General features: G+C 36.0%; 1 protein-coding gene across 2 annotated transcripts in view; it reads left to right on the forward strand.

Annotated features, from left to right (window-relative positions):
- LOC122809676 (fibulin-7-like) overlaps positions 1–19,008 on the forward strand; it is a 545,587-nt gene that overhangs the window by 417,632 nt on the left and 108,947 nt on the right. For both annotated transcript variants that reach the window (XM_044081345.1, XM_044081346.1), the window contains exons 5-6: positions 1,515–1,640; positions 6,070–6,195. In XM_044081345.1, the coding sequence (XP_043937280.1) occupies positions 1,515–1,640; positions 6,070–6,195 (252 nt within the window). The remainder of the gene's footprint in view (positions 1–1,514; positions 1,641–6,069; positions 6,196–19,008) is intronic.

A 19,008-nucleotide genomic window follows, 5' to 3' on the forward strand; every position in this document is an offset into this window, starting at 1 on the left:
AAAGGCCAGCCACAATGAAAGGTATAGAAATATGTAATAATAAATAATAGTAAACGTAAGAGTACTGTATATCTAGTTACAATAAATACCGGAGTTTCAATTACAGGAGATATAAAAAAGAGCACAGTTGGATGGATTCACACAGATGGAGAAAAACAATACTTAACTAATATCACTATATTTTCCTGACTGACTAAAGAATTATTGTTTCCTGGTTACTTACTAAAGGAAGGCAAGATGTAGTGCATTGATTTGCTTATTACAGCAAGGAAAGATGAGGTGTGTGGTTGTATAAGATATCTGTGAGAGGTCCTTCCTGTCAGGTGCTGGAAAACAAAGTGCTGCTGCAAGAGTTCTGTCATACCTCTCACTAATATCTAAAGAATCATTTCAGTGCTGGATATAGAATGATGTCACATCTGGTTACCTGACTCTGGTACAATACACACCCGGAGCTTTGCTAAGATCTGTTGCAGCATCTGAAAAATATAAAACAATTTCAACCCCCCCCCCTCCAGGGTAGCAATTAGTTTACTCCCAAAGACAATACAGTAAGATTCCTAGCCCTAGTTTCCCCAGACATTTTTGTCTGTGGCTGCAATCAGACCTGTAAGATAAATCTTTATGGCCTAAACCAACCCATTTAATTCTCAACCTTCTTCTTCTTCTTTCGACTTTTCCCGGTTAGGGGTCGCCACAGCGGATCATCTGTCCGATCATGACTGGCAGTGGAGTTTTACGGTGTCAAGTTGCCAGCCCGGCGCCCAAACTTCCACAGAAGGCACACACACGCACACACTCACACCTAGGGCCAATTTAGAGTGTCCAATCCACCTACTGCATGTCTTTAGGATGTGGGAGGAAACCGGAGCACCCAGAGGAAACCCACGCGACCACAGGGAGGACATGCAAACTCCGCACAGAAGGCACCCCAGCCGAGAATCGAACCGGAGAACCTCTTGCTCTGAGGCAACAACACTAACCACTGCACCACTGTTTTTCAAAATTAGCTGGACTGAGATTAACCTTTTCTCTTCCAGAATTCTCTGTTAAAATATATACATTTAATTGGTTATAATAATACTGTCTGACAAATATGTATATCCGTTTTCTGTCCAGCAGGACCCACTGATGATGCATTTTAACACAAGCAACTTTACAAATACATTTTTAGTGCAAGCATCTGTACAAATCAGTGTGATATTCAAATGACGTAAAATTCTTTATAAAACTCCAGCTAGCTATGCTGGCGTATGTTATGCATGCACTGCCCTACTGTCCCTGGCACAGATGGCACTACCTCACATCACTACAACATGCATATTTTCATATCATAAGGTCCACAAGCATTGTTTTTTTATTCTGGAATTTCATTGCAGTTTATGAAAATTGTAATGGGTATTATGGTAGTTGGTAATCAAAATTCGTTAGTAAGTATACTTTTATATGTAGAGTGCTCTCCATGTTACCCTGATATGATCTTATGTGTTGCATTTTAATTTTATGCTTTGTAGATATAGATGAATGTGCCAGTCGGCCTTGTGTAAATGGTGGGACATGTGTAGATGATATCAACCGATATACTTGCTTATGTCCCAGCAGCTGGTCTGGAATTAACTGCCAAAACCCACTACATTCCTGTAAGTATAACCTCTTCCTTGCTGTACTTTGTAAAGTAGATGAACAAGTGCATGCCAGGTAATATTCTTACATTTTTTTGCTTCACTTTTGTACCATGGGAAATGGCACTTTATCAACTACCTGTTAGAGTTCTTAAATGTTACACAGTGCAATAAAAGTATGACAGCATGCTTTGTTTTGTATTACTGATGTCAACATGTTAAAAAATAGATAATGTGAGTGTTCCTGAAATGTAATACTAATATCACAATGCTCCTGTCATGCAGTGATAGCAGTGATAGTGTTTCTGTACTGTCATGGTATTGTATCACAATAGTAATGTCACAGTTGATCACAAACTATACTGATGTTGTCATGATGACACTCACATAGAAGTAATGCTAATGTTGTTGTTGTTCTTCTTCTTTCGGCTTTTCCCGGTTAGGGGTCACAACAGCGGAACTCCGGTCTGCTAATGATTGGCAGTAGATTTTTACATTGCCAAGGTGCCAGCCCAATGCCCAACCTTCAACGAAGGCACAACTATTCACGCATGTCTTTCAAATGCCACTCGACCGCGGGGATGACATGCAGACTCCCCACAAAAGGCTCTCCAGCCGAGAATTGAACTGGAGAACCTCTTGCTGTGAGGCATACAAGTAATGCTAATGATGTCATAGATACTATACTATCTTAATAACACAATAAAAGTACAGCAGCTATATAATCATTTATTACCAACATGATGCCATAATGATACTGTACCTTGCAAATGATGTCACAGTAATTCTTTACTGCAGTAGTGATGGAAATTGTTGTTGTATAACTATTAATGTCATAGCTATTCTTACCTACAGAGATTACAACACAATGCTGTTGAAACAGTACATACAGAATATAAATGTGCCGTAACATAATGTCAGAATGCTGCTATGTCAGAGTAGTGTTGTGTTTCTGTTTTTTTTCTTTTTTAACTACACTGGTGATGCAAGAGTATTGCTTTGCCACAGCAGAGGTAGCACCTGATAATGTCAGAATAACGTAACACTGCTGTACCACATTCTGGAAATCACTTTGCTGCTGTACAACAGTATCTAGTTAGATTCATGCTGTATTGTGGCTGATAATTTAGAATGCTGTTGCACTTTGGTGGCTAGTTCAGAATGTTGTAGATCAGGACATGCAGGTCCATTCTCGCTAGCTGTTAGGACTAACACTGTAGGTAATACAATAGCTTGGTAAACAAAGGTTTCACAGGCTGCTAAGTACACTTTGAATCCCGAATATGTTTTTTTTTACGGGACATGGAATTAGGATATCAAGACTCACAAGTTCCGATACTGCATTGGAGAAAGAGAGAAAAGGGTGCAAACAGGCAGCATGGCTATACAATTGAATACATGGATATAATTATAAATGAAAGTTGAAAAACATGTGAAGTATGTGTCTGTTTTGAAAGAACTAGCTAGAAATGGACAGATAGATTGTGGAAGAAAGAAAATGCTATATTTTTTAGCCTGCACAATAAAATATAGTGTAGATGTTAGAAGTTTAAAAGAAAAGTAGCCGGAAAATTATACAAACAAATCTGGGATTAGAAAGGATTTTGGGAATCAGTCCACCATTTTTCCTGTAAGATAACTAACAGTAATATTAAAGAAATTTTAGAAAGAGAAAATAAATAATTTATAAGGAAAATTACAGGACCTTTCTTTGTGATTTTTGCAAAGCATGCAGCTTTATTAAGCAGAGTAAAAGAAAAATATAATTTTAAATTAAATGAATAGACAATTTTGTCCAGCGGGCAGATACAAGTGTTTCACAGAATGTAGTATATTTAGCTACATGCTGTACCTGCACAGCTTCCCATATGGTAGTTGTATGTTGGGGGGTCTGCCCCCTGCAAAGTTGCTTGCATTTAATTTTTTTATCAGGTTAAATTCCTAGTCAGTTGTGTTCCCGGAGCAAGTTCCACCCCAAGCTGTAACTTAAGAGTCATTGTGGAAGCTCTCTTTACAGCATGCCCTTGATAATGGTGGCCCCAGAGGAAGCTATGGCTCTCTATATCACATACAGACTTTAACACGTTGCAAAGGAATTATGAGAAGAATATGTAGCTGCTGCACACAGAGATCATGACATGCATTTCTACAAAATTTTACCAAGGTAGTTTAAACTCTTGTAGAGTGAGCCTTAGGATCTTCTAGTAATGGGGTTGGTTGTATTTTACAGAGCAACATTTAATACATTTAGAATGCCATTTAGTAAGGGTAATATTAGACACGTTGCTAATTTATGTCAGACAATGGAGCATAACGTTGGGTATCTTTGCATATAGACTTGTTTCTAGCAATATAATACCTTAGTTAATAGTGTACTTCCACATAGAGTAGCAAGTGCACCCCAGAATTTGAGCAAGATGGAAAAAAGATATACAGGTGAATGTTCTGAGTAAGACTTGACTCATATGTAACTTTGCACCTAAATGAGTATTAACCTCTGAGAGTTATTTTGCCTTTATCAAATACTTGATAAGGAGACTGTACAGATGGAACTTGTGGTTCTGAAATCTTTCTGGCTCATGTAATGGCTACAGAAGTAGGTCTTCCAAGTCATAAACCTTAATTCTGCTAAATCTGCAGATTCAGAGAAGGAGTCACACAAGTTTACTATGACAAAACTCTCATAATCAGGGAACATATGCACTTGACCAGCATTCAATGTAGAAACACACCGCAGTATGTCAAACCCAAACACCCCCACACCCCTAGCTAAATATATCAAATTCCAGACTACACTACAGTGGGGAAAAGGGCAAATTTTCCCATGTTGGCCAAGTTCATATGTTCCCTGTTAAAAAATTTGGTAGTGTAAATATTCGGTGTATTCAAAGTTTGATGTCGTCTTGGTAATTTCTGTTTCAGGTAAATGGTCTTTCAATTATTAAAAGTACACCAACACACACACACACACACACACACACACACACACATACACATGCACACACACACACACACACACACACACATACATACACACACACACACACACACACACACACACACACACACACACACACACTCACACATTTAGATATATAAATGATATCAAAACACCAGAAACTGACATTACAATACATAATTGTTAAAGAGCACAGGCTCAACATACATAACGCTTGTATGATTTGAATGAAATTTATACAAATCAATGCAATGTTTGTTAATAAGTTTTGTTATTAATATGTGTTTGAACTTTTGTAAAGTGCTTGCACTCAAATAATAAACTTAAAGTCAGAAAAGTAAAGGCAAAAACATGCTCACATGGTAATAAATATCATTGATAATGAATATAAGAAGCTACAATACACCATATGTGTCCTGTACAGAACTTGAAGATTTCTTGGCTAAAGTCCACAATGTAAAAAAAATCAATGAAAATATGCTAAGTACACATATACAGAAAAGGTAAACTACTCATTGTCAAACAAATATGCTCAGATATTTACTGACTAAATTGATCAAAACAGTTAGGAACAGCTACTAGACATAATAAAGCTAGAGGTAGAAGTATATTTGAAGTGGCATATCATCAAATATTGGATTTTACTTTGTATACATCCATGGTTACAGTTATAATCTGTGTAAATAACCTATATCATAATGCTGTTATATTTAACCTTCAAATAAAATGAAATTCATTGAGAAATAAGTCATAGTTCCTGAACTACACGAGTGGAAACTGTAATGCAGTAAGCAGAGTAAATGGTATAGTTATGAAAATGTATTTGGATATTCTCTTTAGTAAGCCAGATTGGATAAGGAATTTATCAGTGAGTTATACGATGAAATTAATTTCAACATTCATATGCACATTCCAAGAAGACATAAATATACAGGTCAACTCCTCACAAATGTTTTTTAGTTGAATAAGAAAATTAAACAGATACATAACATAACAATACCCATTAATTAGTTTTTTAAATATTACCCTTCCTGTAAATACAAGTCTGGATTAAATAAAGTACATAAACTATTAACTTCTCAAATGGCGGTGCTACTTAATTTTTAGATATTAGCTTCCTTATAAATACAAGTGTAGATTAAATAAAGTACAGAAACTATTTTCTTATTCAATTGTCTTTTTCTTACTAGGAATTTATCTTGATCTCAAAGGATGGACGCAATAATAATGTATTTATAATTATATCAAAATAATATAAGCAAAGGATTGTAAATGCACCATGTTATCAATGAACACTGGACATAGTGGATATACTTTTTTGTATATACTTCACCATAAACAAAGAAATATGTCAGAGTGATGTAGATACAATGGAGACATTTCTTATATAAATAGTGATAGCCTTTTCAGGTGGGGGGATTTGAAAACCTGTCAAGGAAATAATATTTGATGTCAGACCCTCATATGTGTGTTCCATCTTGCCTACAGCCTGGTCCATGACAAACATTTCCAGTTTTGGACGACAGCCACGTTGTACAGTAATCAATGGCTCCCAACACTGTAGTTGTGATGTGGGCTACCAGATGACTGGGAGACCGAGTGCAACTTGCCAAGGTATGTGCTACTAATTAATGTACAGGAATACAGTGTATGACAATATATCATACGGTATTATTTGTGAAAGTGTACTTCAATTCTGTATTTAATAGCTACTGCTTTTATAGCAACTTTTGGAGCCTAAAATACTAGGACTGTAGCTGCATTCCACTTCCTGATGAATCTAATAAGCCCCTGTTAATAAGGTGTAAGTAGAAATTTACCATGCAAATGCATGTATTATAAGCAACATGACACAGGTTCAAGAAATTATTTTATCATTTGATATGCCATAACTAGCACATGGTGAATGGAAAAAAAACAAGAGTGGGATTCTGGGACAGAAACTCATAATTCATACTTGTGTGGCAGTAATAACCAAAGGTCTATTGATGTGAACACACTACATAACAATTAATACAATTATTTAGCACTGTAATACTAGGCTGAAGAGATTCCCATAAAATTTAGTTATCCACATGTTGTAAAATAACATTTATCTTCTTCATTTTTATAGTAAAAATATACTGCCAAAGAGGAAGGAAAAAGTTTTTTTTTTGAGGAAGTGTCCCTATTTTAATTCATGATGTAACCGGAACACTGAAATGCAGAGACTCTGACCGTAAAGTTAAACACAAGACCACAACAATCTCAGAAGATTAGTGCTTTCATTTTTATAGCAAAAACAGAAGAATCTGAGCTGGAACTGCTCACCAAGGACATACCTTTTTTAATATAAAAGACTCTGTAATATTATCACTAATAAGAATGGAGATTTTAAGATTTATAATTTCTCTGCTTATCCAATTGATATGGAATGTGGTGACATCTTCTCTTGGAAGTTAACATTTTTACCAACTTCTCATGCTGGTATTGGGTACATTCTCATAGACCTCCAGCAATATATTAGGAAATTGAATTTTAATGTTATTTTTAATGGTTTATTTACACCTATGAATGTGTTGAAGGTTTGAAGTACTTATCATCCCCCTTTTTATCCTACTCTGCAGCTTTTTGAAAAAGATATGTGAGTTTGATATTCATAATACATCGAAATACAATGAGAAATTTGCTAATGGTAATAACTTAACTCTTTTTGAGTGTAATAAATTAGAGGACATGAAACGTCATAATTTAAGAATCATGAAACCAGATAAAGGGGGTGGGCTTGTTGTTACTGGGAAAGATGAATATGTGCTAAGATGGTTAGTATTTTATCAGAAGAAACATATTCTAGCATGTCTTTGAATGAATTGAATACAGTCTATAGAAGAATTAATGTTTATCCAACAACAAATCAACATGGAAGAATATAGTTATCTTAATGTTGTTAGCCCCTGTGTTCCAGTTATTTTTGGGGTGCCAAAGATGCATAAAAGTGTTCAACATTCCTCTGTGTGCCCCATAGTAGATGCTAGAGGGTCTATTACACACCCTTGAGCGAAATACCTTGATATTAACTTAAAAACACTCATCTCTTAAGAAATGCTCTTGGAATTTTTTGAAAAAAACATTAATAGGATGAGTTTAATGAAAATTAAGTTTTTATGACTATTGATATCAAAGACCTTTATACAATAATACTGCATCAATTAGGTATTGACTGGTTTATTGGGTTCTGAGCTGATAAGGGTATTCCACAGGATAGGATTAATACTTGTGAGGTGTTATTGGAAATGGTCCTCAAGAACAATATTTTTATGTTTGAGGGACAATATTACCTACAAAGGAAGGGAGTGGCTGTGGGGTCTGCATGTGCTGCGTTTTTTGCCAACATCACTATGATCCAATGGAAAAGAAAATCCCTGTTTATTACCAAGTTTATAAAATCCTGTAAGTTATATGCTAGAGATTTAGATGATATATTTATTGGGTGGGATGAGGATAAGGAGAAGATCCCACCATTTTTGGAATACATCAACCACACTACTGATTTTTGGAAATTTGCCCATGAACTAGATGAATTCAGTATAGCTTACTTGGATATCTAGTTAACAAGGGATGTTGAGAATAAAAGGTTTGTATCAAGAATTTACAGAAAACCTACTTACTAGTAGTGCTCATCCCTACACCCAGAAGTGGGCAGTTGTTAAAGTGCAGTTTGTGCAAGCAGCCCGAATGACCACCCTGATTGAACAGTTCCTTGATGAATGTACACTTTTATGAAAAATGTTTAGTACGGGGGGATATCCAGTTAGTTTCATTGACAACCTTATGTATGAAGTTATTAACAAAAGAGAATGGAACCATTTTGTTCCAATTGAACTCTGAAATGAAAAAAAGGATGGAAATGTGTTGTGGTACAGAATCCTGGTTTGAATTCTGATTTTATAATGGATTCTGAGATAAATAATTATAAACTGAATCATTTTTGTAACAATTCCTTTATTACAGTGTATAACAATGAAAGTGAAACTATCAAGTGGATATTAGAAGAAAACTGGACTATTTTAAAAAAAAAGAGAAAAGCCCCTTATATAAAAAGGAAAAAAATGAAAAATATAGTAGAAGGATTTAGCAGAACAACTGGGTCTAGTAATCTGCCTAGTATGAAAAAATGTGGACGTTGTTCCATTTGTAAATATATTTATGCTTGCGAACAATTTGCTGTTAATTCAAATTTATTTAAAGTTCTAGATTATTATAACTGTGAAACTTATGGTGTGGTCTACATAGCCTTATGTCAGTCAAGTCCTGGATATTATATCAGCAAGACAGCGCATACATTTAAGGATAGGGTGTATGAACACCTCTATGACATTAGAAAAAAAAAAGAAAACAATGCTCTGGCCAAACATATTCAAGCATATCCAATACATGAATTTAAATTCACATTTTTTGAAAAAGTAATCCCAAGCGAGAGGAGTGGACTCTGGCCTTTAATGCTAGAGAAGAGAGAGCTCTATTAGCAGCACCAAATGAATGCCGTGAGCTGATTGAGCTTAATCGACCAAACCTCTATAGCTTGCATATTGAAATTAAAAGCACTGACTGTGTATTGATATGTGGTATTTAGTTTATATTTATAAGAACATTATTATTATGAATAATGATTATACTTAAATAACAGGGGTTTTGATGGTGAATAAATTGGGCTGAGGATTTTCAGGTTATTATTTTCCCTTTGGTGAGCAGGGATTGGTTATTAAAAGCAGTACGGCTCTTTAATTCTTTAATTTTCTTGGGGGCTTGGCAGTCACATGATTCTTTTAATTGTATGAAAAAATGCTATTTAAACTTTTAAGAATTGTATGCGTTACACCTGAAGAAGTTTTTACTATTAAAATGAAAGCACTAAACTGTTGTGATTGTTGTGGCCTTGTGTTAAACTTTACAGTAGGAGTCTCTGCATTTCAGCATTCCTGTTGTGTTTCTTTTCTTTGGTTTGTTGAAGTTTTCATGTTATTTTATTTATGACTTGATGGTTCTCATGCTGAACAGCATGAATATGTCCCATACCAAACTGAATGTACATAAAAATACAACTTTTACAGCTAGCAGGTGGAAGATATTATAGATTTAAGGTGAACAATACAAGTTATATACTTTTGAAAGATCAAATGTGTTAGATACATTTCTTATGAACTCTGAATGTCTTCTTAGAGCCCTCCATGGGAATGTTCCTCCACTCCCTCCTCATGAAAAGTGACCACAAAATGATGCAGTCCATCATGAATTCCCATTCAGGAAACACAGAAGTGAACATAATTCATTATATTAACATTTTTCAAACAGCCAAACCAAAGGGTGAAATATATTGTCAAACAAAAGATCCTGAAAATAATTAATACGTTACAAAGTATCTTGGAAAAAAAAAACTGTTCACTTGTCAACTCATGGAAACACCTTTATCCAGATTTTCTCTGATGCTAAAGAGTTGCACATCAGTTCTTAGGAAATTTATCATATCTTGCACCTTCTCAGCAGAGCAACACTATGAATAAACAAATGGAGAATACAGTTTATATGTAGGAAAAATACAGGCACAAATTATTATACATACACATATTACAAAATATGAGAATTCTATTGTTAATGTTAAACAGGAAATTGGTCTTGTTATACAGAATGTAAGAAAACTGGGTGCAAGTTTTGTTAAAGAACCAAATAAAAAAAGTTTCTGCTAAACCACAAGAGAATTGCAAAAACATTTAGCTGTAAAATTTCACAGTGCATATGGTAAATCAATAAGAACTATAAAGTAATGAATCCATACCCAAAGCTTATAATGGCTGGCAAAGCCACTAATAATGATTTTTAAAGAATGATATTTTTCCCTTGTGTTACATCACCTGTCAGCACTGACTGACAGGTACTTAATTCTTTGTTAAACAATAGGGATTCACTAGGCAAATGTTAAAATAATGTGCTGTATGAATGGAAGCATTTATGTAACTGCATAGTTGAAGCCTCAACTTGTTTGCTAAGTTTCAAGCCTTATATCTTGAAGTGTACTATGGGTTCATAATTGTACTCACAGTGAAAATGTTATTTTACCATTTTGACACATCATGGACTGGCGGTGCATCTGTTAATTGAGATCTCACTAACATACAGTACTTTTTTTTTTTGCAATAACAAGGTTCATTAAACTGATTTAGAAGAATTATTTTCAGCTGTCACATTGTAATCAACAAAAGTCACAATACTGTATACAACAGAGTACAAACATCTATTTATTTACAGTGACACAAATAACCAAATCATCATTTACAATTGCAGTGTCTGAAGTGCATCCCCATACAAAAAGTCCCTGTGTTGTGTTATAACAAATAACCTCCAGGAAGACCATGTCCTTTGTCTCTTCTACCTGACCATATCATTGGTTGGTTCAATTAGAGAGACACATGCTCTTCTAGTATTGTAAATAAATATCTGTACAGAGAGGGCTGTCACAAGTCACAATTTCCATCTCAAAACTAATGTTATGTACACTTGCTTCTAATACAAGAATAATGTGTGAGTAGATTACCACTGATGTCCATCATTCACACTACCTCAGTGGCATATGGGTTCTGTGCCTGCACAAATGCCACCCTGGCTGCTGTCCAGAGCTCAGAATCCCCTCCTCTGACTCTATGTGATAAGTTTGGCTAAGAACCTCCCATCAGGTGAAGCCTAACCCTTCTCACAAAAAGTCAGTTGTCCAGTCCTTTACTGCCAGCTATAGGACTTACACAGTTTTACATCCTTAGCAGCCTGAGTTGGTGAATTACAGCTTCCAGGCTAAGTTAATATCCCTTTGGCATCCTCCCTCCCTCTTTATTATTATATAATTCTGATTTCCTTCTGTTTTATTTAGTATATGTTTATAATCCAAAAGGGTGAACATACATATGAGTAAAACCTTTATAGTGCTGAAAAAAAAAGCAAATGCTCATATGAGTGATCATTCTTTGTAATGGAGTTTCTGACAGCAGCCTTTTCTATGGGATCACTTTATAGCAGGGTAGGGGAATTTGCCCTTACCCGCCACCCCCATTATACTAATAGTAAATATAATAAGCAAGGGGTGTGGGGAACCCAGGGAGCTTGCCCTTGCAAAAAAATGGAAAAAAAAGGTTTTTTGTGTGTTCACCCTAAAGTGTTCATTCTTTAGAAATTCACTTATATGAGTGCTTGCACTTTTGTGAGACACTCATATATATATATATATATATATATATAATATATAATATATATGTATATATATATATATATATATATATATATATGTGTGTGTGTGTGTGTTAATTTTTTTATTTTAATATCCTTACTATTTACTACCAATAATAATTCCATTCATAATTCTAATTTACTATGGTGCTGTTTGTCTGCCTAAAGCTGCTTTTAAGCAGTTATGGGGCTTTTCTAAGAATGCTCTATGACTTGTTCTGGTAGAGTGAAGACTAGGCCTCTTGTTTGTTTTATTCATCAGCCCTCTATGGTACAGAGGTCAGACATATCCTCAGTTGCTGTTCTAGTACCTGGTTCAGGTATGGGAGAACCTAATCCTTTAGTTGCTGGAGAGGACTGGGGTAAGAGACCCCTTGCTAGACAGTCCCAAGATATTTTGTTCTCTAGTGTAAGGTAAGAAGAAAAAGAAACTTTACTATATGATGGAGAATCAGGTTATTACCATGTAAAGGACTGGTGTGATTTCCTTAGCTTTTCCATAGAAAAGGCTGCTATCAGAAATTCCATTACAAAGAATGATCACTCATATGAGCATTTGCTTTTCTTTTCAGCACTATAAAGGTTTTACTCATATGTATGTATTCCCACTCTGGAATCATAGATAAACTTACTAAGCTGGGCATTAATCCCTACATCGCCCAATGGGTTGCTAACTGGCTTACTGATAGAACCCACACTGTAAAAGTAGCCAACTCCAAATCCAGCTCCAGACAAGTGACAAGTGGAGTACCTCAGGGTTCAGTCCTGGGACCGCTCTTGTTTGGCATCTACTTCTCTGAAGTACAGGCCAACACTAAGGGACTCTGGCTAACAAAGTTCGCAGATGACTGCAAACTGGGAGCCATTAATGAATCCCAAATGATGTGAATACTCTAAAAACGTGCCTTACAGAAACAGATGTTTGGTGCCAGAGCCATAGGCTCAAGCTCAATGCCAAGAAATGTATAGTTATCCCCTTTGGGAAAAAACATGTATCCGTGAATTACCATATAGGTGGCAGTACACTAAACACTGAAAGTGTGATAAGAGACTTAGGGACACAGGTGGACAGTGGTCTCACCTTCGATAACCACATCGCCACAACAGTCAGGAAATCCTTCTATGTGGCACACCTCATCACTAAGGGTTTTTCATCCAGAAAAAAGGAGGTCATTGTCCCACTGTACTCATCCCTCATTAGACCCATTATAGAATACAATGCTCCGTTTGGTATGTACCTCTCAAGACATCTGCAACAACTGGAAAGGCCACAGAAATACCTCACTAAAAGAATCACAGGCCTAAAGCAGATGCCCTATGCTGACAGCCTTAAAAAACTCCAGCTATACTCTGCCGCATATCGTCTACTCAGAGGTGATCTTTGCTTAACATACAAGGCCATGTCAAACCCAGAGCTGTTGGACATGTTACACTTAAAGAAATCCCAATCCCTCAGAGCCACACGCTCCAGGGATCTAAACCTTGTCATCACAATAAACAAAACATGCTGGAGGGATAGGTTCCTGACCCAGAGACTCCCCAGACTCTAGAAGTGATTGCCCATACATGTCAAGCAGAGTGCCTTTTGGCCCTCTTCAAAAGGAACCTTGACGATTGGATGGGAGAAAGGAAATTCACCCCAGGGATCACGTCAGTCGCCCTGCTAGACAGGGGTCCAGGGAAGTAAATAGTGTGGGAAGAAATAGCCAGGGAATTGTTATGGCTAGGCTTGTATAGGCCCTAGGACTGATAGCCTAGTACCAACCTATGAACCTATGAGTGTTTTACAGTCAGCTGATCCCAGAGTTTATGCTCCTATTCAGAATAACTGTGGGACTGTCTTTTCTAGAGATCAATCTAGCACCTCAGATTTTGATGGGGACTCTGATGCATACAGTTGTGAACACTCTTGAGTCCATCTAGTCTGATTTGTAAATGGTTACCAAGTTCATAAACCCTGGCAGGTTTTCACGTTTCCACAGATACTGGCTAGGTTTGGAGATGTATTTGACCGGAAACAATCTGGAGCTACATCAGAGACTGTCAGAGTTTATGAAGCTATTGAGGATGGGATTCCCAATGATTTGGCTGTTCATCCTGTGATACCTGCCTTAGAAGATGTCTGTAAAACTGCATGTAAAACCTCTTTGGCTAATGAACCAGTTAATAAAAACTATGATGAAGTGCAAGGTGTAATCTGATTTTGCAGCTCCCTTTGCTCCTTTGTCAGTTGACCCACTTGTGGTTTATCTGGCTGTCAACTCTAACAAGAGAGTCTTGGCTTCATCTAATCCCACACAACTGGATAAAATTGGCAAGTGGTTAGAATCTCAGTTAAAAAATTGTCAGTCAAATAATTTAGTCTTTAGAATTTTATAATATCAGGGCTTCAAGAGGAAATTCATTTTTCAATATACTTACAGTTTAGATGGCTTTGCTGTATCTTTGCCTGCTGAACAAAAGTGTTATATGAATGAGATTGTTTCTAATGTGACTGAGGTTTCAAAACATGCCTTGCAGAGTGTTTTTGAAGGTGAGTACACTATTTCTACAAATGCAGCTAGTTCTTTTGTAGTGAAAAAGTTTGCTTGGTTACATAATCAGAATTTTTCTAAGGCAATGAAATGACAGAAGTAAGTTGATGCAGAGAGATCTAGAATGTTTCATATTCACAGGTTCTCCCACAACAGGTTATCTGACTTCAAAGGGTAGAACCAACAAAAACCCCAGCATAAAAAGAGTCAAGGTATCAAGATTAAATAGCAGAAAGCTAATGCTTGCAAACCAAATAGAAGAGGGTTCCATTCGAGATCTAGAATGTTTCATATTCACAGGTTCTCCCACAACAGGTTATCTGACTTCAAAGGGCAGAACCAACAAAAACCCCAGCATAAAAAGAGTCAAGGTATCAAGATTAAATAGAAGAAATCTAATGCTTGCAAATCAAATAGAAGAGGGTTCCTTTCCCAAAAAAAATCAGTCCCCTGCTAAAAAGGACTGTGCCAAAACTAAGGTCATCTCATCCCTTCCTCCTCTTCCTTCATCCTTTTCCCCTTCCCCCAGGCTTTAACTCAGCCTAGCAGCATACCCAAAAATAGTCTCAGACAAGTGGATGCTGAGAATAATTCAGTGGAGATACTGTTGACAGTGGCCAGAAAACCATCCATCCCTTGTGAAAATCCCCCTTTACCCATAGAATAGACATACCTGTTCTCTCCATTTCTCCAAACTTACATTCACTTTCACCTTCAAACCTGTATCCACATCATTTAAAACTACTTTTAATCAAACTCAAACCACGTTCAGTTTATAACCTTCCAAGCAAGCACCTTACAATGGCAGACAATAGCATTGCCTATCCTTTCTCAATCATTATAAACAGGTCAATCCAGGGATCCCAAATTTCCTCTTTCTAGAAAATAAATCATATATTATCCCTCTACACAAAAGAAGAAATCAAAAGATGTTACTAAGTTTAGACCTAAAGCAATCTTACTTCCATCTCCAAAATAATTGAAAAATGTATTCAAAAATAATGTCCCACACAAAACAGCTTACATCGCTCCCATAGTACTAAAACTGCACTTCTGACCTGTATAGACACTGTCAGTAAAGCTATATATAATGGCAACCTGGTCTCCTCCTTCTGTGATTCAAAAGCAACTTGTCCAATAGGTATCAGTCAGTAAAATGGCATTCCACTCTCTCTCCATACCTTCCAGGTGTACCACAAGGCTCTGTCCTTGGTCCCCTCCTCTTTAACAATCTCACCAACACTCTCCTCACATCCATACAAGAGTCCTCACAAATGCAATACACAGATAATTCCACACTTTTATGCACATCAGACAACCTGATACATTTCTAAATTATTACTCAGGAATTTTAACAGCCACTGAAATATGACTTTGTATTTCACAACGCATGATCAACCCAAAAGACAAACACCTTTTTTTTCTTCAAATTCTCTCTCGTGAAAAAAACTAAATTTAAAATACAAATACAACCACTGAACTCACTTCTCATAGTATATTATAATTGATTATAGTGGATGTTAATTTTAAATTTGACCTGCATATACAAAATTGCATAAAAAATCACCAAAAACTAAGGGTCCTTTATAGATTCAAAAACTTTCTCAGCAACACAACTAAACTTAACTTGTCACGGCTTCCCTCACTATTATATGGAGCTCCCATCCTTACTAAACTCCAGATGTCACATAAAGAAAAACTTGCACAATGCTATAATAACGTGGCCAAATCTGCAGCAAATATCTCCTGCAGAACCTACCACTGTATAGCACTAAAATGCCTAAATGGATTACAGTTACCCCATCAAGTAATATATACAGCTTTTCACCACCTATAAAATAATCCAGCATCCATCTTCTTCTCCAACAGTAAATATCATTCAACACAGTTATGTTCCCACTTGATCACTATGATCCAATGAAAAAAAATCTTCTCTCTTCACAAACAAATCAAATCTGCTGGGAATGGCCTGTACATGTACCATGTTACTAAGGCCTAGAACTACTTACCTATATCCATCAGGTCAATACCCTTCCTACAGTACTTTAAAACCATTTTGAAACACTTCCTAGCCAATATCTGCCTTTGTTCTTACTCAAAACCAGGATAAACTTGTATCCCTAAATATTAAAAAGTACCTAGTCATACCTTACGCCTTCTTTAATCAATTTCTCTCCTCTGGTTCTCTATCTAAATATGCCATAACTTGATTTTTTTCTCCCACTTCATGCTACAGTTCATGCTTATATTATATTAGCTTATCTTTAATTTCTCTAAACTGGATAAAAGTTCTGTAAACATTAAATAATTGGCATATAAGTTGTATATATTCTTGTCTAATTGAATTGTTTTATTGGGGGTAAATTGACTTTAGACACATTCCTACATTGATATCTATCCTTGAAAGTAACAACAGGTCTAACAACAATATTAAATTTTAAAGGTTGTAAGCAGTGTGGCTCTTGTAAATATATCAATATGTTAAAAAAAGCAGCAGTTTTCAAATAGGTGGCAACAGGCATTACATTAATTTAAGTAAGCTTAATTGTATTTCTAGGTATTTTATTTACTATGCATATGCAATTGTGCTGTGCATAGCATACTAAAAAACCGAAAACATGGTAGAGATTGGGGTACAATGTATGAGCATTTGTATGCAATAAGGAAAAAAAAAAAAAAAAAAAAAAAAAACATTGTGATAAAAAAAAATTTTTTTAGTTTAGTTTTTTTTTTTTTTATTGACTGGGGGTACCACACACTTTGGGGAGAGAAGAACATACTTTTAGAAAAGTGTGAGAGTAGAATTCATTTTTGTTTTCTCATTTTTTTTTTTGTTTGACTTCATAAATGAGAATAAATGATTTATGTAAAAATGAGAAAAGAACTATATATGTTAGGATATGTTAAACTGTATTTATGTTTGGAAAATTTGTTGATTCATAAACTAAAGAGATTGGGGTTGGCGCTTTTTGTGTGCTACAAAGTTTTTTTTGTGGTTGAGTTGTTGTATATATTCTTAACCAATGTTTTAATATTATGTCTAATTTGGGATAATTGTTTAAACTGCAGATTTTTTTTTTTTTATTATTATTATTTTTGAAGATTGTGAAGTCATTGTTCTTAAAATGTTTTTGTAATATTTTGGAGCTTTTCTTCCTAGGCCTCCATTGAAAATGGGTACCTACTCGGTCCGACTTTACGGGTAATCAAATGTCAATAAATAAATAAATAAATAAATAAATAAAGTTTCAAGCAGAGGCTATATAACCATTTCCTGCATTACAAAAAGGAAAATAATTTTACACTACAATCTTTTTGGTACCCAAAAAGAAGCTTTTGTGGAGTCTATTGCTGGATTGGCATACCTAAGTACCTTTCAGAAAGTAACCAAATTCAAAAACTTTCTCCTATAGACAGTCCTACCTCTTCTTCCAGACCTCTGTTTCATGGTGACTTCACATCTGAAGGATACTTAGCTGACAAGTGTCCTGTCACATACCCTCCCTCACAAGGAATTGTCTTCTGGTGTGTGTGATGGACAGAGAAAAAAGTATAGGCTGTCTACCAAAAGACACAGTCCTAACTGATGAGAACATTTTCAGGGATTTCTCTCTTCAAGAAGTTTCTTCTACAAGAGCATTTCTCAAAATGGTAGTTCTCATATCATCAGTGATCTTCATGACACCCCAGGCCAGACTCTACATGAGAAAGATTCAGTGATACTTAAAAAAATCCTGGACTCAGCAATTGCTTCCCTTGGAGTTCCGGGTAACAGTGCTGAGTTTTGCAAACTGACAAGTACAGTGCTGGAGGGATAATATGTCTTTCAGTCCAGACCTACCCTTCTCCCTCATAACCACAGTTAAGTCAGTCCAGATGGACTTGTCAGATTTTGCATGGGAAACATTGTACAGAGGAGTTCATGTATAAGGTGATTGGAGTCATTTGGACACTGTAAAGCATATAAATATCAAAGAAATTTTAACAGAGATTCAGACCTTAAAAGTTCTTCAAGACTTATGGTCTCGAGGTTCCCTTTTACTGCTCATAGTCAACATCACAGTCACATGGAACCTGAACAAACAAGGGGTTACAAGGTCATACTCTCTTTGCCAAGGCCTCATACACCCTGTCAGAGCAAAATCTAGCAACAGACAGACTAAGTGGATCCCAAATGAACCTCACAAGTATAAACTCAGGACAGATGCCTCTCTGGATTTGGCTCAGATGTAAGGAAGATTTCAAATACTTCTAGTCACCTCCTTTCAACAGTCAGTTATACAAATTCTGTTGAAGGCATCCTTACAGTGAGGCAGGACAGAAGCATTCTCGTTTCCAGGATGGAAATGTTCCTTTATGCATTTCCTCCCTTTCCACTGATACCCAAAGCAGTTCTGAAGATACAGAAAGAATTACCAAAGAATATTGCTGTGACTTCAGTTTGGTCCAGGCAAAGTTGATTCACCCTTTTAACTGAATTGGCCAAGAGCAGTTACCTCAAACTTTGTCATACTCCAGACCTGATTACAAAGTGTCAGGGGCAACTAGTGTTACCCCAGCTTAGAGCAATTAATACTGACAGCATGGATGAGTCTGTATTGATACCTTTTAGGCACTTTATCCATGAGGGGGCAAGCATGTA

Source organism: Protopterus annectens, chromosome 8.part0 (assembly GCF_019279795.1).
Source record: "Protopterus annectens isolate FY-2018-M chromosome 8.part0, PAN1.0, whole genome shotgun sequence".
Taxonomy (NCBI): Eukaryota; Metazoa; Chordata; order Ceratodontiformes; family Protopteridae; genus Protopterus; species Protopterus annectens.